Source organism: Aythya ferina (assembly GCF_964211825.1).
Source record: "Aythya ferina genome assembly, chromosome: 2".
In the NCBI taxonomy this organism is placed as follows: domain Eukaryota; kingdom Metazoa; phylum Chordata; class Aves; order Anseriformes; family Anatidae; genus Aythya; species Aythya ferina.
Genome location: NC_140297.1, coordinates 79,949,983 through 79,974,373, shown reverse-complemented (window position 1 = coordinate 79,974,373; position 24,391 = coordinate 79,949,983). Strand labels below are relative to the sequence as shown.

Below are 24,391 nucleotides of genomic sequence, written 5' to 3'. Positions count from 1 at the left end.
GCAATATAAGATGAGTTAGCAATATCAGAATTAAAAATATGCAAATACTTAAAATATCTGTACCTCAGATTTTGATATCTTTATATTTTAAGAACTTTTCAGTTGCTCTGGGGCATTGTTTCCTTGTTTTTATACCTGTTACTTGCTTTGCCACAAGTCCCAAAACCCAGTATTAAAATGCTCATTGGTGCAAGACTGGAATCTAATACCTGGGACTGAGAGACACTGAGGGGAGGAAAGCATTTTTAGCTGATGGTTTGTTTCCATAATGTGTATGACAACACTTAAGTTCTGGTAAGCAGGGGAAGAGGCTCTTGTTGACAAGCCAGTGAGTGAGTGGTGCTCACTTAGCTGGTGGGGTGGCACTGCGAAGCACTCCTGCCCTGCAGCATTAACTCAGCCTTGAGGTTCAAGGCAGTTTTATCCCAGGGCTTTACAGTTTCACTTTACAAATGAGCAAAAAAGGAACAGTTTTGTTTTTTTCTCCTATTTAAAGGATAAAGAGACCACCTTTATCATTTTAATGTCTGCTGTATGACCAGAAAGCAGAGTGTTACGGAAATACTTGTTTTATGTGGAGAACAAGGAAAATTCTTCTTGTTTGACATGAGCAGTTAGTGCAGACAATGAACATTACTGTAGAGTAGGTGCATTTAGGCCAAAATCAAATTGGAATTTCTCAACCTAACTAGGGGAAATGATTAGCAGCAAATTATTTCTTTTTTACAGACTTGAATACAAAGCAACACTGCTTGTTCGTATTGCCAACAGGCATAAAGCTGTCTGGAAATAGAGTGCCTTGCTATCCTGAGATGATTTGGGATAACATCATAACTGCTGTTTGAGACAGACATTTTGGAATGTATTTGATAATAGGAATGTGACAAAGGGTAGCAGAAATACAGGCTTAAGCACCAACATCTTTGAACCAGATTTGTATGATATGAAGTCTTAGCTTGCAAACTGTTGAAAGTCTTACTTCTGTTATTACAGTTGTTCAGTAACAATTCAGCTGCTCAGATACTAGGGAAAATGGTTTGTACAGAGAAATTACAAATTCTTTAAACAGCTGCCACAGAAATTTTATAGTACCAGCCAAATACTCCTTTATTATGCATTTGTTTTTGTATGTGGAACTCTTAATTTATGGAGATTTTGGTAATCGTTACCTCTCCAAAGCTGTTTTTCTTGTTATCAGGAAAAGTAATCCAGTTTATTGAGTCTCTGAACATATCTAGTCCTGGTTCAACTCGAATGCTAGAAAATAAGAAAACACACTGTACTTTTTTAAAAAGAATCACCAATTTAAGTGTGACAGGTTTTCCTCTCACATTTTAAATGGGACATCTTACCTTAGAAGTTTTTTATTTTTGTATTCACAACATTTAATACTGAAAGACTTGTGTCATTTCCTAGAAAATCAGTTTTTGTATTTGGTTGTTTGGTGTAGCTCCTTATTTATCATGCCATCAGCAGACATGTAAACAAACAGTCAATTTTTTAGCAGTGGGCTGCAAGAAGATACAAGCAAAATACTGTGCCTCAAAGCCCACTGATTTCAGTGCAACCTCTGAAGAGTTAACTTCTAGAAATTTTTATTGGATGAGATTTATATAATCCTCTACATTTATTCTGAAAATTCCTACATTGTGTTTTCACCACAACAACATTTTTTATGGAAGGTATAGCTGAAAGAATTGGCAGTGTAAAAAAAAAACAAAAAACCACCTTGTCTTCAGGTTAGCGTATTGATCTGACATGTATCCTCAACAATAAATTCCCTTCCAGATATACAAGGGAGAGCAGATGTGGGTTTACTGAACTTTGCTTTTTCTCCTAAACAAAACTTCATCTCCAGTAGATGGCATTATTTAATCTTATATTACCATCCCTCCTGTCAGCCCTGTGTTATCAGAGGTGGAGGTTAGAATTGTTGCTTCTCTTGCATGCGCTTGCGTTCCTGTCTTTGCATGATCTCACTAAGCAGCTGTTCTAGTAAGTGCCGTTTTCAGCAGACAGTAATACCTTTGCATTCAAAATTGTATTAACTGTACATTTGACACTGTATAGTTCTTCATACCGAATCTCTTTTCCTTCCAGATTCCTCTATGTAAAGTAATCAGATTTAACATTGACTATACCATTCATTTCATTGAGGAGATGATGCCTGAGGTAAGAAGGATAATTAGTTAAAAAGTCAGAGTGGGTTAAGAGTTGATATGCTTAATGGATTAAACTCTTCAGAATCCCATCTTGTGAAGAGATGGTACGAGACAGGCTGTGTTCAGAGTGAATGGCTGAAAAGGAATTTGCACTTAAAGGTACTAGCATAAATCCATCTACCTAGGCTATCATACATTAAAATCAAATAGTAAGAAGTGCTTATACCCGTAGCATCTTTTCATTTTAAGTTATGTGTCAGATACTCTTATCTGTGAGCTGACATCGCCATTATCCTTCTTTTACAGTTGATGAAAGGCATGTGGAGGTGCTGGCTTGCCAGGACCACATAAACCAATGCCAGGGCTGAAACTTAATCTTGAATTTGAAGCTCTGAAGATCACTTATCAATACTTAATATAAGCTGTTGCCAAAACAAATTTCCTGTGGATACAAACAAAGCATATTCAGTTCATAATCTGTTTATGGCAAATTAATCACTGGTGTAGCCAGTTTGCGAAGTAAATTACCTACACCTGCTATTCCACTGCAGCACAGAAGTACCCCTGCATGTTATCTACAAAGATAGGGTCAGTATTGTAGTCATAATTACATCTTTCTTTCTAGTTATCTATTTTTCTTGCTCAACAGCAACTAAATATATGCAAGAGCCCTGAGATTCCTCAGTAAGATTAATGTGATCAGTGCAGTTCCCTTTTTGTTACTAAACTTGCTGTGTTGTCTCAATCTTTTTCTAAAACAATTAATGGCCACAGAGCAAGTTAGGGAATTTTACGTTTTTGTGGACTCCTGGTCAGTTGCCTGTGGCTAAAGTGCAGTACTTTTAAACAATCTTTACCTAATTCAGCCCTGTGAAAGATTGTGTTGTTGGCTTTGTAATTTATAGCCGTCTTTATGTATGTACAACTTACATTATCCTGTCCCGAATTTATTTAGAAAGGCTTTTGAAAGCAATGGTTCTTTCACTTCTGACTGAAAGCTCTTTGCTTTTGGAGGAGCTGCTTTCCTGCTTGATGAGCAAGAACTTTTTTCCCCTTTCCTGCTGGGTGTTAAGGTCATAATCTCTATTTGCATTGTACTGATTTGTTGCTATGGAAGAAGTGATCATGATACCACAGATGGTGATTTGTAAGCTTTTAATATGAACTTGTAGGAAAGAGGGAATTATGAAAGATCCTTCTCAGAAATATTATCTGCTTAGCCTACTCAAGTGAAAGGGTTTTGGTGCAAGGTGAATTATGAGATTCATAACTTCTGCCTATAGAGTGGATTTGGACATTGCACAAAAAATTACAATGCTTTCTTGACAGTTTTTTTTTTTCCTGAAGAGACCACTGTGTTACAGTAAATGATCAGAGATGCATTAATACTTTCCAAAGGACAATGTCTAGAAGTTGACAAATATGAAGTCTCTATCTGTTAGTGGCATTATCTATATTACAGTACTATGTAATTATAAGCTTGTTTTGTGTTTGTTTATGTTTTTGTTTTTTTTTTCCCCTAGAATTTTTGTGTGAAAGGTCTTGAGCTGTTCTCTTCGTATCTATTCAAAGATATTTTGGAGCTCTATGACTGGAATCTTAAAGGTAACTTATACTTACTGGAAAAAATACAAAAATAATTAGTGGCAGCTTCAGTAAATAGGTCTGTTTTGCCATATTCTTTTTTAAAGAAAGAAAAAAGTGGGGAGTGGTCTCAATAATAGTCAAATGCTGTACTAATTGAGAGTAACAAACTTCTGCTTTCTTCTTTGAGAAGTTGAAACTTATTAAGATTCATTATTGTGGGTTATATAAAAAATGCAAAAGTCACACCAAAGGTATCAGGTAAACTATCCTCTATTTTTATAAGCTACCAAATAATTACTCGTGCAGTATTTCTCTGCAGTCATCTTACAAAGCAGTGTCATACAGACAGCCACAGAAGGGTAAGTTATTATAGCTGATTGTTTTGAACTTGAAAAGATGAAAATGTGTTCCTATGAAGACTGACAAAGGAGAATTTCAGGAATAATCCCTCCCTTGGTCTAAAAGAAAACCAAGACAATTTCAAAGGAACTTCATTTCAGAATCTGTAGGTGTGTTTTGTTGTCTTCTCTTTGTCTACAGAGATGCACTCTGCACTTGTATGACACTTGTACACTCCTTTGTTTAACTATATTCTGTGTAGCCTTCTTTGGCTAAATGTATTCAAACAGTAATGTTTCATATCCCTGGTTTTGATTTTATTTTTTTTGTTTTAATGCCAGATACTTACTGTTCTTGTTTTCATGTAAAGCTTTGGATAATGAAATAGGAAAGGAAAAACACAAAACAGCATAATGGAAATTTCTGTGTTATATTTGTTGTAACAAGGAAAAAAAAACAAACAAAAATTGCTAATCAAAAACTAGTGTTTCAGTCTATAAGACTGAAGTAGATTAGCTATATAAAACATTTTTTTTTCCCCTGTATCACTGTTTGAAATAGAGTGGTATGTGTTTTTGATTATTTTTTTTAAGATATTTCAATTTCATTTGATTTTGTCCACTAGGATGAATTTATCAGAAGTTGATACTTTGTTCCTCTGAGCATTTTGATACTTTTCTGTCAAACTTAAGCCCTATCAAATGTAATAATTGTTCATTGATTTCATCTGAGGCAAGCATTCCTTTTTATTTTCTTTTGTAAATATGTTGCTGTTCATTAATTTTCTATGTGTTTTTTTCATCTTTAAGGACCTTCACTTGAAGATGATGCTATTTCCTGCCCCAGATTTCATTTCATGCCGCGATTTGTGAGGTTCCTTCCAGGTAATGGAGTAAGATCTTAAATGCATTGCACGTTGATCTGGTGCTTCCATCTGAAGTCTTTCATACTCACTGATGCTGTGCATGGTTTACTCAGCACCAGTATTGTGATAGACAGGCCAGGTCTTGCATCCAGCTTTTGTCTGCCATGTGGTGACTGTAGGCAGTGCTGGGTCCTTCTTGACTTGTCCTGTGATGGAGCTGTGGGATTTGGGTAGTGCTATTATTTATTCTCACATATGAAACTGAATTTCATGTCCCTTCTGCTCCTCAGGATGCATGTCATGCAATTACATGGAAATTATTGGTGTGCAATTTTGAGGATCAGCAAGCTTGGCACTCCTGAGCATAGGTTTCTCTGTGTCTTTCTTTCTCTTACCTTAATGTAAGCTGAGACCTTGCAGCAAGTACTGAAAGGCAGAAAAACACCATTCCAGTGCAATTCAACCCCAGCCTGCCAGCCAAGGACAAGCTCATGTGGAGAGTTGTGCTCAGTTTGAGTGAACAGCTTTTACAAGCATTTAACACATCCGAAGATAGTAGGACAGACTTTCAGTTGACATAAATGTCATGGCTCCGCTGAAAATGCGTCCTGCTGAGATTCTGTCAGTGCCTGTTCCAGGAGGGTTGTGTGGAAAGGAGGATGTGCTCAGCTGCTAAACTGAGGGTGCAGATGAGATGTGGCACAGCCTACGTCAAGAGGGCTGTGGCCTGGAGGTGCTCTCTGCTTTGGGCTTTGGAACTTCGTTGTGATATTAATTAGAGCTGCAGCTAAATGAGGTTTGGCTTGCTACTGTGGAGAGTACTGATGGCTAGATTACTATGTTTCTAATTGTTGTTCCTTCCTGGATACACAACACTATTCAATCAGAAGCAGAGCTCTGGGGCTTGCTAGCAAACATTGATTTGGTTCTGCTGAAGCAATTTACAAAATAAGCCATCAAGCCACATGTGGCTGATTAACTTGACCTCATCACAAAATGAGAACAAGTTTGACCTGCCTGGATTGTGTAGCTCAAGGGTGTTTTCCAGTTACTTTGGGGTTTTTATACTCTGATTTGTTTTAGTTTTGAAGTCAGCTCTTTCTGCACTGTTGGATTGTTTATTGACAGGGAGAGATAAGTCTCTCTAACATGTATTCCTGTGTGACTTCTTTGCAAGGTTCCCAGGCCTCTAACTCTTCAAAAAAATGTATTTTTCCTGATGCTTCTACATATATAGTTACCTTCTAGAATCTTTATGCTAAATGTATTTTTCATTAAGTATACATTTAATGTATGTCCTTGAGATTTTTAATTTTCAGAAAATGGGAATCCATTTTCCTTCAGGTGTTTGTGGTACATTATTTGTGTCTATTCAAAGATAATGATACATTGGTGCAGCAGATCTCCCCATGCATCCATCAACTGCCTCCTTAAAGATAGAAATGAATTGGTGATTTCCCATTTCCCCCTACTTTTCTTTCTTATCTTTCTAACATGGTCTAAAAATGTGAAGTTTAGGATGTCAGATTTTCTATGTGGGATACTTAGAGACAGGCCTTGAGGTAGCTCTGAGCTTTGAGATAATCATGTCAGGTGTGCTGAGTGCCAGTGGTGTATAACATGCAGAATAGCTGCTGTATTGGATTTTGTCATAGATTTTTGATGAAGAATATATTGAAGATTAAAATGATAGAAAACTGTTTTCAATTCCCAGCTACTGCATGTTTTGACCCAAGAAAAGTCAGGTCTCTGAACTACTGCTGTTTGGCACAGCTGTCTGTAGCAACCTGTTCTTCCTGTAAAGTCGTCAGTGTGTAAGGCTACACACTGTCAACTAGTTCATATTGTAAGATGCAGCCCATGTCCAGCAATCACTGAAACAAAGATAAAAGTCACATGAATTGAATCCCTCTTTAATGTGAAGCAAAATTTTACATTAAAAAATGTCTCTGTAGCTCTTCAGAAATATTTTCTGTTTCCATTGGCGTTTGGGGTATGTTTTACCTGTTTTTAGGTTCTAAGAGCTTGAATGAGGTCAATTATTCTAACAGGTCAAGTTATATTATTCCTTTTCATCTTTCCTGTTAAAGGAAAAGTGCTGCAATCCTAGCTAGAGTAGGAGGAGTTCTTGTTCCCCTGCGTGTCTTGTGAAAGATGTCTTGCACAGTGCTGCTGTACGTTGTGGTTTTGCAAAGCTCTTCGTGTGTGCCTGGAATCACATTCCTTATGCTGTGGCATTATTCCTGTATCACTTGAAAGCTTTACTTTTTCTATTCCTTATTGTGTGTATAGTAATAAAGTACCCTGTAGCAGGACTGTAATGATCTTGCATCCCTTGGGAAGGGAAATGAATGTTTATATTTCTGAAGGGTTAAAACTTGAAGATGCCTTCATGACTGGAGTTTAACCCCTGGTTTTGGTACAAATCTCTGTGACCTCCTTCTTTGAAATTCAGTATGTCTGCTCATATGAGTAAGAAGGAAGACGCGTGACTAAAGTGTTTTAATTTTGAGTTTGAATTAGGGTGGTTCAGGCTGGATATCAGGAAAAGATTCTGGACCCAGAGGGTGGTTGGGCACTGGGACAGGCCCCCAGGGCAGTGGTCACAGCACCCAGCCTGCTGGAGTTCAAGAAGCATTTAAACAATGCTCTCAGACACGTGGTCTCATTTTTTTGTGTGATCTTTTTGGGACCCAGGAGTTGGACCCAATGATCTTTGCGGGTCCTTTCCAAGTTGAATTGGATTGTGTGAACAGACAGTGTCTTCTGAGTGGTGGTCTCTCAGGACTATCATTCATCTTTTGCTGTTAACATCTGTATCTGACTGCCTGGATCTGGTCAGATGTATATTATACTGTGTTAATTCCTTGCAAGCGGTCTTTGCTGTGCATGTTTCCAGGGGTCTCAGAAGAATTTAGCAGTTTTCACATGCGCTCGATCCATTTAGTGACAGAAGACAGCATGAGGCTCTTTACCCTTCATTACTGCAGGTGCAGCACATAAGCACTATAGATAAATTCAATATACAAGGATAACTTACTACATTCATCCAGAAGTATCCTGTAAAATTTTGAGTGTTCATTAAAAAACCTGCATAAATGCCTAAAGGCTTTTTAACTTGTGTTGTAAAAGGGATGATAAGTGTGAAAAGGAAGACGTCAATGGACAATGTAGCTGATTTGTTCTGCCTCCTCATTTAGAAGTTTTTCAGGCAAGTTAGAAACTTCAGCATTCAGTGAGATGAAACTGTTATTCTTGCTACTGTTAACATTATTGCTTCCAGTTTAGCAAAGAAGTGTTTATGCATGTGTACTATTCATCACTAAAACATTTGCCTTCTTATTTGTCAAGTTGCTTAAACATTTTGCATTTTATTTTTCTCATCTGAATATTTTATGTGCTGCATATTTTCTTTCCTTTATGCTTTAGGACTGAATAACTGAAATGCATTTTATTTATGTTTTTAAGATGGAGGGAAAGAAGTACTATCAATGCATCAGATTCTCCTCTACTTGTTACGGTGCAATAAAGCTCTGGTGCCTGAAGAAGAGATTGCCAACATGCTTCAGTGGGAAGAGCTGGAATGGCAGAAATATGCAGAAGAATGCAAAGGGATGATCGTCACCAGCCCTGGCATGGTAGAATAAATAATTCTGATTCATTAACAAGCCAATGACATGTGCATTTATTGTTCTGAAGAGTCTGCTGCAGTCTGAATTGTAAAGGGCAAAGTTGACCAGTGACAGCTGCAGATTGGTATAGGAACAGTTCGCTAACTTGTTCCAACCCTGGGGAGATTTGTACCCTATGCTGTGCTACCAGTGGGCTGGTTTCCAGAGAAGCGCTCTTTCAATGTGCACATTAGAAGGAATAGCTATGTTTTAAGTATAGGGAACAGTAACTTGCTCCTCTGCTTTCATATTTTCTCTAACAGTCTTGGTGCATGATCTTGTTCTGTTTTCACAGAACCAGAGAATTAGTAATTATTTGCTATTTTCTTTCATGTTCCTCTTTTGATTCCCTAGCTCTGTTTAATACTCTCTCTATAGATGCTGCCCTGAGTATTGAAAAGTTTTTGCCTCTGTGCTTTCTCCACCCCCCATCATTTTTTATGCTGCTTTCACAAGGAGAAATTTTGTGTATTTAATTGAACACAACTATTAATTTCCAGTGACAAACTTGAAACCTAAATGGCCTTAATTTCTGGAACAGTTAGCATTTAAAGCATAAGTTCTCAGCTTCTTTCAAATCCCGTATATATGCAGATTTAGTCTATTTTTCTAAATTTTGTACTTAAGGGATGCGGGACACAAGAATTACATGATGTCTACTAAAAACTGCGGACTTCCATTTGCATGGATTGGCCAGCATCACAATGATGGTATCTCAATAACAGGCATGTTTTAGACCTCACATTTTAAACTGACATGCAACTTTATATGTTGTAAGACCTTCCTTTCTGTAGCTTCATTTTCCACTTTTATTGCACAACATATGAGAGGATAAAAATGAATTGGAATGATGCTTAAAGGGAAATTTTGTGTGCTGACTGAAGAACCTGTTCCCAGACTGAAGCCATGACACCCTTCTAGATATACATACATCAAGCCTCTATTTTTAAGTACGGCAGCATTACATTTAGTAAATTACCTTAAGGTAATCATAATTTATCAGATTATTTTCCCCTTCGTTTCACTGAGTATTTTTTTCTGGCTAAAACTTCCTACACTGAAAGGAAAATAAGACCATTGTGGGAGTGTGAAATACAGAACACGTGAACTCTCAGTATGGAAAGCCCTACTGGAGGTGGTTAAAATGAAGGTAGAACCTTGTAATATAAATTGTTAGCCTTAATTGCTTAATTTAACATTGCCTGTGGTTTCTGTGATACAAAGTACTTGGTAGTATGCAAGTTTTCAACATCTTAATAGCGTATCTTCAGTGGTTTGGCTGATGATATGCTGACTTCAGCTAGCTGAAAGCTTGCTCTTTTTTTCTTTAGCGTGAGGGTATGTCTGTATGCTCCTTTTGTGCATCACTCAAAAAACTAAATGCCTTCATGCACAAGGCAACACAGTTTGAGTGGTAGTGTTAACTTTGATTTCCCGTGATTTTTATTGACAAACTTTGTGTTCTACAAGATGTTTTTAAAGATGTGTGTGGACATCAAAATATGTAAGCATAAAAGAAATCTGCAGTACTTTGAAACGTTGTCATGTTATAATGTCACCCTTGGAACATGTTTTTCTCTCAAGATTGCAAAGATTTTTTTCTTAGTTTGTGGATTTTTTTCAGTTCGTTGCAGCATATTCTATTGACAATGAAAGTGAAAAATGGTGTGAAAGTGTTTTCTGTGCATTTTACAATGTTAGAAGATGAAACAGTTCTAATAGAGACAATGTGAAACTGTTTTAGTAAAAGACAACTTCTAAATTTAATTTTATGCATTTGACACGACAGAGTAAAACCACTAAATTTTATTTTGCTGCTTTCCTCTGCTGTGTCACTTCAGAAATAATTTCTCTTGTGAACAGACTTTCGAAGTAGTTTCTTTTTTAAAATGCGGTGTATATATGTATGATGGGGGAATTGATTGGCATATGTCCCATTTAACAACTACCAATAAATAGTTCACCGTTATTTAAAAGTAATTTATTCATAGTGCTTCATTAGTTCAGTAAAAATTTGTATTGGAAGAGATTTAAAGGTTCAGATTTTAATCCTTTTAAATACTTCACTCTTTTAAAATGCTGCTGCTTTTTCTGCCAGTACAAATCCATATATTCTTAACATATTTCGGTACTATATCTGGATATATCTTCACATGTCTAGCATGTGGAACATATAGAAAAATATTGCCTGTAGCCTCAATATATTGATTTTTAATCCGTTTATTCAATATACTTCTTGTTATGTATTCTGTTAACCATATTCTGCCTTCCAGATTCTCAGAGAAATTGTTGTGAAGCAAGGCTGCTTTCTTAAAGAAAAAAGGGTGGGGGGAGATTCCTCATTTCCTCATTCCTAATGTCAAGGGGGCAAGGGGAGAATGGGACAGCAAGTAACTTGTGTCAAGTTCAAAAAAAAAAAAAAAAGAAAAAAAAAAAGAAAAGCTTTTCAATTTATCTTTCTGCAAAACTCACAAAACCTCAGGAATTTCAGCTCTGGATTAGAGATCTAATTTATACGTGCTAGAAATCCTTCCTGTTTTTCATTAGACTTTGCTGTCCTATTCCTCTTTTATTGGAAGTGCTGTGAGGAAACCCTTTTTCATCTCTTTTAAACTTGCCAGCATGAGCAACTTTTTTTTTAGTGGGAAGATGTAGCTATGTTCTGCCATCATGCCTAAAGGGAAGCTGATAAGTATTTTTCCCTTGGAAAATGTTTCTCTATCTGAAAGTCCAAGTTTTAGGTAATCTTTTTTAGAATAGATTGGAAGTTTTGCCACCTGAGGAGGTTTGCCTTCATTTCTAGAATAGGCTTTGCTTATCCATGCAGAAAATGATTCCTGTGAACAGTTCTTCAAAGGTGGTTTGAAGGGTGAAAGCTTTGTTCTTGACACAATTTTTATTGTTTTGTGAAGAGAATGATGGGAGCTGTTTTTGTAACTCTGAAACTTGTCTTTGAGAAATTCGCAGTGCTGAATTAGAAGTTTTGAGGTGCAGGTAACTAGAAGTAATGCCCTTTTTCTGAAACCTCAGACAAGCAGAAGGTATCGGCCTCATACATCTGATTGCAAAGTGGGGAGTTAGCAGGCACATAACAAAGCAGCTTGGGAGGTAATGGAGAAAATATTTACTTGAAGACAAGCTGCAACTTCAGCCGAATTCTTTTTTTAATGTTAGATGAGTGATCAAGAGCTCTGTAAGCAGCATGTCATCTACAGTGACGTGTAATAACTCATTTTCTGCATTTTTAAAGGTGAAGTGAAAGTCACCTTCTCTTATGCTGTCCTTTTTAACCAAAAAAAAAAAACCTTCTGTTTTGAAATGTAAAAAGGACAAAAGTCTCCTTAATATACAAAACTGGATTCCTCATTATATGCATCAGCCTGGGAGCCTTTTCTAAGAGTAGCATGATGCTTTTTAAATTTTTTATATCACTTAGTCTGTGTGATTTGATCTAATAATTTCTGCACTTACACTGGGAAATAAGGACTAAATCAGAGAGGTAACCTGACCTTAGAGAAGTGCTCGGGCTTGGGGGAGCCTGAATGCCAGAATGCTAATCCTGACTTTATTTCCAGCGTGATGCTCAACCGAAGAAAGCTGCTTTAGGTTCTCAGAAATAATAAAACTGTAGATTTCCTAACTTGCAAAATGAAAATAGTCTTCCCTTTTTTCGCTGGGAGAGCTAAGTTAATTAACTTTGTTTCAGTCGTTGCCATTGCCAAATATTGATTATAATATAAATGATTAGTTTTACGTGCATTTTAATAAGCTTGGAATATTGCTGCTTCGTGGTTCTTGGACAGTGTGGGCTAGAGGCAATAAATTTTTCATGGAACTGTTGTCAATTAGGTATATTTTGTTTTTCTCCTAGAAACCCAGCTCAGTTCGTATTGATCAACTGGACCGCGAACAATTCAATCCTGATGTAATTACTTTCCCTATTATTGTCCACTTTGGGATACGACCTGCTCAACTCAGTTATGCTGGAGATCCTCAGTAAGATGCTTTTCCTTCCATCTTCCATTCAGAAACTCATTACTGTTGTCATTTGTGACTTCAACAGGGCTTGTTTATGTGCTTATCAAGTCCGATACAAAGCTTAGTGCTTATGGGATTGGACACTAGCTTTTGCAAATTAGAGAATGAGGTGTAATTTTTTCTAGATTATTTCAGGATCTTCTCAAGTAAACGTGCATGCACATGCAAGAACAGTTGTGGGTTGTTATTTTTTTCCAGAGAACAGTTTTAACGGGAAAGAAGGAAAACACATCCTTCCTCAGGCTCTGCAGTATGTGGACTTGTGAGCTAGAGGACATGTTTAGACCATTTTGTTTAGCAGGCCTGAGTGAACCTACCTTTTGTAAATTTCTCAAATCACTGCTTGAACCTTCTTAGTGTACTGACAGGAAGAAGATTCCAGGTAATCACTTTCTGAGTGCTGTTGTACATTATATTAAAAAAAAAAGACTGAATTTCTTTTTTCTTCCAAGCATCTACATGACTTGATTAGATGCTCTTCAGGTCTTACATCTATTAATGTATAATGTAGCCATTTCCTGTTTGCTTTCTTCATGGCACTTACGTTTCTCTGCACCCTGTCTTCCTTCTTTGTCTTTTTTTTTTTTATGGCCTGAAGGGTTGAGTCTGTCTGCTGCTTTTAGCTTGGAAGATTTTGCATTCACTACTTTTGCATGTACCTTTGTTCCTGTGTCTATAAGGATAGAAGAGTGAAAAGGGAAGCAGAACTTCATGAACAGCAGGGAATACTGTTTCATTATGGATTTATGTAGTGGCATAAAAGTTGTTGCTGGGTTTTATTCTAGAAGTCCAGAAGTTTTTTGTAACTAATGACATTTTCAGGGAATTCTTCCATTGACTCACAGGTCTGTTTTCTGAATGATGACAGAAAATAAACCCCAGCTCTTCTGCATGTATAGTTAAGGTTAAGTTAAGGTTGTCTCTTTCCTCTTACTGATCAGTGCTATTTGACAACATTGAATTTCACCTGCAGTTTTGAGGCCCGGTTACTCCAGTGTGCATGTATGACACACATTCGTCTACAACTCTTTGGGGATTTTAGATTTAATATTCTGAGTACTTCTGTATCATCAGCAATTTTTTTTTTTTACCTTAGTGTTTTCACTCCTTTGGTTGTCAAGGATGTGTATAGGAGTGCTCTTTTACATTTATTTTCAGCAAATTATACTTTTTTAGTCTGAAAGGCTTGTGACTTAGTATTACAGATTTTGTGAAATTCTGCACAATATTGACCTCTTTTTATTAACTTTGATAACCTGAGAATGGGGAAAAAGCTGATATGTGAACTTAAACTTGCATGATAAGTCTTGCAGATAAGTCTTGGGGGTGAAAAGAGTGGGTGCTTATCCAGACAGTAACAAACTCTGTTGCCTAAATTTCCATCTGACTAGACCATCCCAAAATGCAAGTAGGCAAGATGGCTGGGTAAAAACCAGGAGCCTTATGTATGCACTAGCCACAGAGAACTTGGCACTGTAGGGCATGAACTGAAGCTTAATTTCACTATTCACAGAATGCTTGTGTTGCTTGTGACTCATAGGCCTTCTCTTCATGTGCTTCATTAAAATGTTTCAGCCAGTGTAAGGACAGACGCTTCCTGGAAAATATTAATACTTCTTGGTGAGCAACAGGGGAATCTCATGCAGATGAGGGAGTCTTCTGCCTGAATTGAGATGTTGCACTATGGGGAAGTCTTTTCAGCAGGCACGGGTGGCCTTTTGGTGAGGATAGGTGGGGATCTGGGAGACCTGGGTTCTCCCCTGAGCTTTGCTGTTCACCTCACATTGCACCCAGATGCCTCCTCTACGTTGCGGTGTCTGCGTCAGTAACAACTGTAGGGATGCTGTCACCTTTCTTGGAAGATGCTTTGAGATCTTTTGAGCAAAAAGATGCTTGTAGATTATCCATGTCTATGTGAATTCAGAAGGCCAAGCTCCAAGACGCTTCTGTTATATCAACTAAAATACTTGTTTTCTGGTTTTGTCCTTCAGATACCAAAAGCTGTGGAAGAGTTACGTGAAGCTGCGTCACCTGCTGGCTAACAGTCCCAAAGTCAAACAGGCTGATAAACAGAAATTATCACAGAGAGAGGTATGCTGGGCCTTCCCATATCTGATAATTGGGCACAGTAATTCAGGATGGAGTGAAGCTGTATAAGTGCCCTTTTTATGGAAACAATAGAAATCCTTCGCAAAAGGTTTTCTTCTGAGGCTGTTAATACAGATTTTATTTTTATCTTTTCTTGTTAGTGAATGGATTTTTTTCATTTTTTCCTTTTATGCAACTCTCATACTACTTCAAGTTTTTTTTATCCAATTACAGAAATGATCTTTGTGGAGCCATAACTTCTTTACAGCCCTTGCCTTTAATGGCTTCAGGAATTAGCATAAAGAAGGACTTTTCATTTCAGAATGCTCTTTTAAGCGTCTCATCATTTTAAATATTCCTCTTTTGAGATTAAAAACTGTCATGCTTGTGCATAGTTTTAAACTAATTTATTAGACTATCTTAGTGAATTCCTTAAGATCTTTGAGTGGTAACAGAACATCTTAAACAGTTGGGATAATCCGGTTGTTCTTAGTAATATTTAATGATAGGTGTGTGTATGAATACTTTTTCCCCCAGAGTGATGAGCAAAAAGCAATTCCAAAGTGTAAATGCTCAACCAAAATTAGAAAAATAGTCACCAACATGTAGACAAAAGTAGCCCACTCTAAGGTATCCATCATCTAAGGTTTTACACTGAAGCTTTGCATTTGTCTGGTGACTTGTCTGTCAGACACTCTACATTGGACAACTTATATAAATAATTCAGAGAGGAGAAATGAACTTCTTTGGCACAGGATGGATGGTGGTGTGGTTTTATTTATTAAAAAGCCAGGCCGTTATTTTAATTGCCTCTAATTTGCTAATTCTGTGTCCGTGGTTATGGTAGCTGTAGCTGTTTGACACCCTGTTTGGTTTTGTTACTACTGCAAAGCATATTATGCTGTTGCATGACAAAGAGTCTTAGTTGATGTTTTATTTATGCTGGTGTTAAACAAGCCCTTAGCTTCCCTCCCTGTAAACGTGTGGAAAAAAAAACAGGGTTACAATTCACCAGTGCCACAATTTTTAAGGAAAAAAAAAAAAAAAGGACCCTATAGGAGATGATTTTCTTTGCTAGAGCTTTCCATGCTCAGAGGAGAGCAAGTGGAAGGGAGGACCGTTGTGTTTTGGACATGTTTTTATCAGTGGCTAATGGATGGCTTGTGTAAAATGGTGGTGGATTTGTTGTAGGGGAGTGATTGTTTAGCTTCAGAAGATAAAAATGTGGTGGTATTTACAGTGTGGTGTTCTGGTCTTTGTTTCTAGACTGTTTAGGATGATGGGTTTCTCAAGTTGTTGTCTGCAGTCAGAGAGAGGTGTGGGGCTGAAGAAGAAGCTTTACATGAGGATAACCTCTGCATTCTGCTAATGGAGGTGTCAATAACACAGTAGGAGCTGTAAGGCTGCACCTAACTGGTGCATGTGCTTTTAAGGATTGAGTCATGAGTAACACTGGAGTGCTCCTGAGCCCGTCAGCCTGAAAGTACAGCGAGGTCTCATGAGCACTCTAGTGCTAGTGTTGGAAAACACCCGATGGCACAGCCTTGAAATGCAAGTTTTAGGCAGTGCCCAAGGGGTGTGGTGCTGTAAGCACCTCTGCCCTCGGTCATTCACCACTTGCAATTGCATGATGTTATTTGTGACAAGGTCATGCGTAGGGGCTCTAACCTGACTTTAACTTCTTAGAGCAGATGCATAAGTTGGGACCCTAAGGCTCACTTTGAAGGCAGTTAAGAGAGAAACGTGTTTTCTGAAGCAACTTATCCCCCTTTGCTGCATATGAACGGAGCCTGGGCTGACTAGCATCCCACGCTAGACATCACAGTACTGTCTAGAAACAGGTTTGATTAAACTGTTTGGGTAGATGTGCCTCTTGGAACCATTCTGTGAGTTTCTCTGGAGCAGAAAGCACAGCCTGTTCCTGCCCAGAGATGCTCGCTGGCTTCAGACCGGGAACTGGGAAGGGGTGGCTTTGAGCGTGTGCCCTGTAGGGAGAAGGAGAGGAAGGATGAGTTGCAGCTTTGAAAATTTTCTTGACTGAAGAGGGAAGAGCTCTGGGGGGTGTCTTTACTTTAGTGCATGCTGCATACTGCAGGGGCTCTGTAGTATTGGAACCAAAAGATCCTGGTCTGGAGGGGATTTATTTTAGTGGTTTTTCTTTTTCATTCCATTTTTACAGAGAGTACTTTTTTAAAATGGCTCTGTCAGAGAACCTAAGTACCCATTTCATAGCTTATACAGCCAAAAGAACTGTTGTGCAACATCAAACAGTCTGTGTTGTTTTTTTTAAACGTTTAAAGTACCTTTAATTTAATTGTAATAATATTGGTAGACTTCATCATAATAGGCTCCAGGACCAGCGAATGCTGACCCCTTTCCCAGACTGGTGGTACTGACAATAGTGTTATGATGTAGCTGGGGTCATGTAACAGGATTTCTGTTATTTAATCTGTTGAATACCTTATTCCTACTGAATTCTTCAGACTGGGAATACTCACGGACATAGACTTGAAGAGGTTGTTATGCACAATGGTAAAGAAGGTTCTTTCGTTATAAGGATGTTAGCTTGCTTGTGTATGCACAACTTTGGAAGGTACAGGTAGAGCTAGTTTGTTTTGTCATCTACAACAAAAAATATTCATATTTATCTTCTTGGTCTGACAAACTCTTTTGTCTGCATTGTATTCCATATCCACCATGGTCTGTGGCTGGCAGTTACAAGAGTTACAGTAGTTTTAGAAACCATTTGCCAAAAGTGAACCTTAAATATTGCAAGTGCACGTGCTTTCTTTGATGCTGCTTTGCTGTAGAAAGTTCTTCACAGGAGCTGTGTTTTCTGCCTGTCTAGGAAGCACTGCAGAAAATCCGGCAGAAGAACACGATGAGGCGTGAAGTGACTGTTGAATTGAGTAGCCAGGGATTCTGGAAAACAGGGATACGCTCCGACGTCTGCCAGGTGACTAAACTGCAGAGATGCATGATGTATTGTTTTTCTCCATTGCTGCCACTTACCTCCTGTAAGAATTTGCTATGGTTCTGTGCTGAAGAACCAACCACTGGAAATTAATACCTTTGCCTCAACATGATCTGTTGCTGTAGGGAGCTGTTCTAGCCCCATTCACGCACACACACACACCTTCCCCAAGAAGCTATTTTATAGGTGTAATTTTCCAGCTTGCTACTCTTGACGAGCACAAAGTGGGGCAGGCATGGGAATGATAGGACTCAAGAATGGCGGATTTGAGACCTGGAGGTCTGAAATGCAGTAGCCTTGACTTCTATCAACCGTATGTTGAGTCAAGTGCTGAACATCAATGCTTCTTCATCAATTGGGTTGGTATTAGATATTTTTAGCTTAAGATATCTTTATATTTAGAGATTTTTTTTTTCTTATTGTAGTACAAAGTGTTTTTTTTACTTGAAAGAAAAAGAATCAAACATGGATTAAAAAAGGGTGACACTCAGTAGGAAGATCTTTCAGATAAGTTAATGTTCTAAACGCATGAAACTTTCAAGGCGCAAATCTCTGCTGGATCCTAATCCCAAGCAGGTGGCAGCCACCTACTTTGATTACAAACAAAAGGTTTAAATATAATAAAATGCATTTGTCTAACATTGTATTAGCAAAATTCAAGTAAGTGTATCAGCCAAATAAATATACTAGTAGTATAATTGGGTTATTTTTGCTGTTTCAGAGATGTTGATTAAGAATTACAGGCTAAAAAAAATATCAATATTAATGGTATGAAATAAAAACTTAGGGGTGACTTGGGAAAGGTTTAGTTAGAAATCCTGTTGATGTATTGGAACCTTGGTAAGGCCAGAGGGGGCATTTGAATGGGAGAAAAATGCTAATAACTAAAATTGCTTTTTTTTTCCTGTGTGAAGTACTTACTTTGATTCTACAGTTGATTCTGAAGTCAAAGAACAGTTGAACAGTATCCTCTCACGTAGCAGAGGAAATTTATATCCCCTTTCTATTTTTTGTTGTAAATTGGATCTGTTACAAGTTAAGGAAACAGTATAAACTTCTAATTTAGGAGATTTGAAAGTTTTTTCTTATTCATAATAACTTTTAAGATTCAACTTTTAATGTATCATTGGATATTTTTTGTTCTCATTTGCTGTTGAAGGATAGCAAATAACCTAAGAGCTATGGGAATAAAACTGCACATCTGCAGCCAGAACATCTAAATCAGGCAGTTCTACAATGAAAGTCCTTTGATTTTTTTTTTCTTTGAGAGGTCAAGAGTAGGCAGACTGTAAATCTGTAAAAATGAAAGACTGCTATTGTTGCTGCATGTTTTTTTCTAAATCAGACTAAACCTAAATACATGTAAATTAACTCTGTAGGTAGACCTAAAGTGCAGTAATTTAAAAATACTGGCTTTCCTTAGTGTTTAAAAGGATTATAGATTAGAAGATTGAAATTTAAGTCATTCTAACAGTTTAAAGTTGCTCCAAGTTCAATGCAGCTGTTGTAACACTCGTCTTTGTGACTTCAAGAATGAACTTCTTGGAGGGAGGAATAAAGGCGAGTGAAATGTTTTGAAAATGTGCAATGGCTGTTTTCTGCCAGGCTTACTTAACATTATTCAGTAGGTGAAATGCACTTCTTGGTCACTGAGGACTGAGATGGGCAGCACTTACTCTTCAGACTGGGTCCCACCATGAAGATACCCATCCATCATTGCCTGTCCTGCTCCTCAACAGCTGCATTAGGTGTTCAGGGAGAGAAATGATGCATTTCAAAATACATCAGTTTTTCTGACTCTTCTTGGTAGCTTCAGGTCAGAGTTGCACTGGCAGCTTGGCTCTTGCCAAGCTAGGGGACAGCCCTGGGGACATCTGGGAGAGTCCTCTGCCTTGCAATGCCAGCTGCAGCAAGAAAAGAATAGGCAACAAAGTCTAGAATCATATACATAAAAGTTACTAGTATATTTATAACCAGATTCAAGTACCAAGGTTATGGGGTAACTCCTGTAGCCGTACAATTTAAAGAGAACTTTTTAATCACTAGCCATTCTTGAGCCTAATACAATTTTAAAGCCTACATTTCAGTTTCTTATAGAGATAAATAAAACATCAGAAACATCAAATAGCTGTAATCCATCATGACACACATTAATTGAATCAATCAAGTATTTAGTGCTATGAAAGCAGCAGTTTGTCAATATAACTACAAGAGTCAAATTAAAGACCTTCTACGTGCCTCCCAGGGAGATGCCAATTCCTCATTCACTGCAGAACAGCTGATACAATCTGAAGCTTCTTATTCCAGTCTCAGACTTCGGGCCATATGTATTGGTTGCTCAGTGAAAACAATATCAAACCTTGCTTTGCTGTCTGGCAGCCTGCGGAGGGGAACATACAGGCAGGGAAGCAGAGTTGTCCTGTGAAGCAACATTTTTACTTACTGTAACTAATTTCTTCCATGAAACACAAATGTGAGTTTATGTGGAGATAAGAGGTGTGTTTCCCCAGCTTTTACATTACCCAAAAACTCTAAATGAGTGACATGAACAAAATAAAGTTTCATTTGGACATACTTGTTTTGCTTCCTGTGGTTTTGCATTTTCCTGCTATTCGGAGATCCAGAGAGCCTCTTTCTTGCTGTTAACTAGTTGTTTCCTTTGTTACCTTTGTTACGTGTTCAGTTCTAAAGAACTGAACCAGCAATATCTTACTTGAATAGAAACCTTTGCCATTGGTTATTCTTAACTTCTCATTATTGTAACTTTCCCAAGTTTCCTTCTGCTGTTCTTTCTTTAATGCCATGCAGAAATCCATAACGTCACTTACCATGAATTATACATCATCCGATTTGTATGCTTGCTTTTTTGCATCTCTCCACACTATACATTAATCATCTGTAATCATAATGTATTCGTCTTTATGAAATTAATATGGATAGCCCTCATATTTTAATTCCCTTAAAGCATGTTACCCTTTTGAATATATTCATGAAATGTCACTCATAGGAAAGAGCTGAAATTTGACATCAGTGTCACAAAGGCAGTTACATGCATAAATCCTTGTAGTGCTCTCACTTTTCAGTGCAATGCAAGGTTTTTGATATTGATAATCATCATACTGGTACTGGTAAATGGTGTCATTTCAATCCAGATCATCCACAATCAGTAACACTAAGTGGAATTAGTTTTAAAACTCTGAAAGAGGGAAACTCTTGTTGTTGTAACATAAGTTTACTTCTTATTTATATTTCCCCAAACAGAAAAGTTTCTGTACTAGATGGTAAAATGGCAACCTTTCCAATATTTTTAGCACATAATCCCAGAAATTGCTTCAAAAAACTTCAAAAAGCCCTTAACTTCAGTTCCTTTGAAGAAGAATTAATGTAGTAATAACAGTGCTTGAAAATTACTTTTGTTTGTAAAAAGCAGGTTAAAGTGGTTTACATGTTCTCTAATGTTATATGGGGCCAGGGGAGGTGGTCGGTCCTCCACTGGTACTAACCTGAAGCTGCAGGGTATTAAAGCATCTAGCATTGTATTCAGTCACAGGTTCTTGAAAATTTGACCCTGCTGGTGACTAGATGTTTTTCCTTATTCAAAATACTTCAGTAAAACTTATTATGCATTTATTATTCTGTTTATGTTGGCAGGGGAATGTTCTCACTGTGATTATGCAGGTGGACAAATCCAACTTCACTATGTTCTGGTGATGGGGATTGGGAAACCATGATTTTCTTATTTTTCTCACTTAAACCAAGACAATGGATGTTGTGACAAATGGGATGTTTGTATTTATAGCTTAGTCAATGGTGTATTCTGTGCAGTGAAGATGAATGCTTTTCCTTATTGTTTTTTTAGCACGCAATGATGCTTCCTGTTCTCACCCACCATATTCGCTACCATCAGTGTCTGATGCATTTGGACAAATTGATAGGCTACACTTTTCGAGATAGGTGCTTGCTGCAGGTAGGTTATTTATTTTTGCATTACTTGCCATTTTGTCTTCCTAAAATTTAGTTTATTTATAATCCTGTCTTCTACATAAAATCATGAAAATGAGCTGCTTTGAGATATTTTGATTGTTTGCACCAAAAATCTTTCAAATGTTTTAGTTATTCCGACAGGTTTTTAAATTAACACATCTATTCTACATCTATGCATGTAGACATCCACCTGCCTTTGCTCAGTGGTAAACCTGGATTTGCTTGTAATGTGTAGAAGAGAAAGAATAGTCTGTCTGAAAAGACTGGACGGTACAGTACTTGTTATTTTACCTATTTGTGATGGATAGTGGTTTTCTGCAGATGAGTCAGTGCCTTGCTTTTTCCTTTTATAGCCTGTTATTCCAAAGACGAGTAACTTAAATGCAAAATGAAAAGGCAACATTTATAGCTAGTGCAAGGAATTTTCAAACTTCTCTTCAGCTCTTGATTTCTACAAGTACGTAATGAAATGTTGCATTTACAAACAAGGGCAGGAACTGGAGAGGAGGGGGGGCTTATTTTTTTTAAATACATCCTTGTTGCGTGACCAGCCATTTATGTAAGTGTGTGTGTGGAACTGGTCAGCTCCAGAAGATCCAGAAGACTGACTTTTGGCATGCTGGTCCCTTTCCCCATATGTTTCTTCTGAAGTTGCTGAAGGAAAATGGGCTTCTGTTCAAGATCTCTCCCTAAAATACCCAGTCTCCCTCCACTGACTGTGGTAGGGGCTGAAAAAATTTAATTTAATTTTCCCGAAGTTCAAAAAATGCAGTTTCTATATGTGGATGTAGACCTTAAACCTCCTGAAGAATTCTAAGTCAAGGCTTGCTGAGATTTTTTTTCATAGTTTCTTTGTTTTCTAAAAGGTGCTTTTAGAGAAAAAAGTCCTACTTCAATCCTACTGAAAGTTGCATTAAACATTGGGGATCTTGTAGGTTTTGTTTGCAGGCTGCCTTGGTTTTAACATGAAAGATAAAAATGCAGTGACAAATCTTAAATGTTGAGACGAAAGACACAAACTAAAAAACTGATCACATTTGAAAAGGGGAGAACGCATAAAATGAAGTATGTTGACATCAGTCAAATTAATGTTTAGTTATAATAAATGTTACAACTCTTTAATGCTGATCCCTGTGCATATTTATTTAAAGCACAGTAAGTTGTTCCAGGAAAGACTTGTTAAAAAATTTATATAGCACCTTTAACATTTGTGCATAGAAAATAACAGATGTATAGTTTTGCATTGATTTTCACATGTTCTGTCATATTGTGTTGTTTTTAAAGCACAGACTGGGTAAGAAAGAATATGCTAGCTTAACAGTTCAGACAAGGTAGTGTTTCATCCAGTACAGATGGAGCAGAAGTTGAAAATATGCAGTTATGACTATCTTACTAACATTAGTGAGGAACTGAAAAGGACTTTGAGAAAATTCTTACTGTTGAATGACTATTCTTTTTATTCCCAGCAACTGAAATTTCTCTAAGTCTTGTCTTTGGAAAGCTGTAGCCACTGTTTGAATGAAGTGTGCATAGGGCTACTGGAATGTCTTTGCTTATAGCCTGCAGCAACATTCCTGCAAGTGTTTCAGAAACAACTTTCTGCAACTTGAATTTGCTAGTGTCTCTCTTATATAAGGGGTATATGAATGTATACATCTATGCATGCATAATATACATTTTCTTTGCATATACACACCCAACAATGAGTTTGCAGAGAGTCATAAAAGCAAGTTAGAGTACCTTTACCTGCTGCCATTTTTGCAATCTTGGTATCAGCAGCAGAGGAAGTTAGCGGGTGCTAAATGGTAGAAACTTAAAACAGAAGGCCAATTCTGCCACTGATGTTAACTTTCAGTTGAAGAGTGGCTCTCTATGGTCCTGAGAGTCCTGCTTTGTATAACTGTGCCAGAGATAATGCACTTGTTTGTTTGTTTGTTTGTTTTTACTTGAAAGTAGGAAAGCTTTACTAATATTTAAATGCCCTTAATCAAATATGTGAATAGTGGAGATACTCTTTACTGTTCCTGTTTTTAATATGAACATTTGTCCTGCAACGTTACAATGAGTATATTTTTGAATAAGCAAATGTAGTTGTATTTAAAACAAGTCAGCATAGCTGGTAAGCAAAACTGTTAGGGCAAATTGACAGTTCATGCTTTTACCTTCAAAGGTAATTTTTCTTAAAAAGAAAAAAAAATGAAAATTAATTTGGTAAAGTGATGATTGGGCATAAGTGTTGCTTCTTCTCTGACATCTGAAATCACACACCCTATGTTTAAATTGCTAGAACCAAGCTACTAATTGACAACATCACTTTGTAGCTTTTCTTCAAACTAAAAAAAAAAAAAATAATAATTATTAGCTACCAATCCAGTATTTTTTATTGTATTTGCAAAAATACAGTATTCGCCTGTCAGTTTGACCTCAGTGCCAGGAAAGCTCATGGAGCAGATCCTCCTGAGAGTCATCATGCAGCACTTGAAGGGGAAGCAGGCGATCAGGCCCAGTCAGCATGGCTTTATGAAAGGCAGGTCATGCCTGACGAACCTGATCTCCTTCTATGACAGAGTGACGCGCTGGGTGGATGAGGGAAAGGCTGTGGATGTGGTCTACCTTGACTTCAGCAAGGCTTTTGACACCGTCTCCCACAGCATTCTCCTCAAGAAACTGGCTGCTCTTGGCT

At 37.5% G+C, this 24,391-nt stretch overlaps 1 protein-coding gene across 1 annotated transcript in view; it reads left to right on the top strand.

Annotated features, from left to right (window-relative positions):
* DROSHA (drosha ribonuclease III) overlaps nucleotides 1-24,391 on the top strand; it is a 72,257-nt gene that overhangs the window by 15,715 nt on the left and 32,151 nt on the right. The window contains exons 10-17 of the mRNA XM_084508077.1: nucleotides 2,101-2,172; nucleotides 3,686-3,767; nucleotides 4,898-4,972; nucleotides 8,422-8,591; nucleotides 12,496-12,620; nucleotides 14,654-14,753; nucleotides 17,599-17,706; nucleotides 21,584-21,691. Of these exons, the coding sequence (XP_084364203.1) occupies nucleotides 2,101-2,172; nucleotides 3,686-3,767; nucleotides 4,898-4,972; nucleotides 8,422-8,591; nucleotides 12,496-12,620; nucleotides 14,654-14,753; nucleotides 17,599-17,706; nucleotides 21,584-21,691 (840 nt within the window). The remainder of the gene's footprint in view (nucleotides 1-2,100; nucleotides 2,173-3,685; nucleotides 3,768-4,897; nucleotides 4,973-8,421; nucleotides 8,592-12,495; nucleotides 12,621-14,653; nucleotides 14,754-17,598; nucleotides 17,707-21,583; nucleotides 21,692-24,391) is intronic.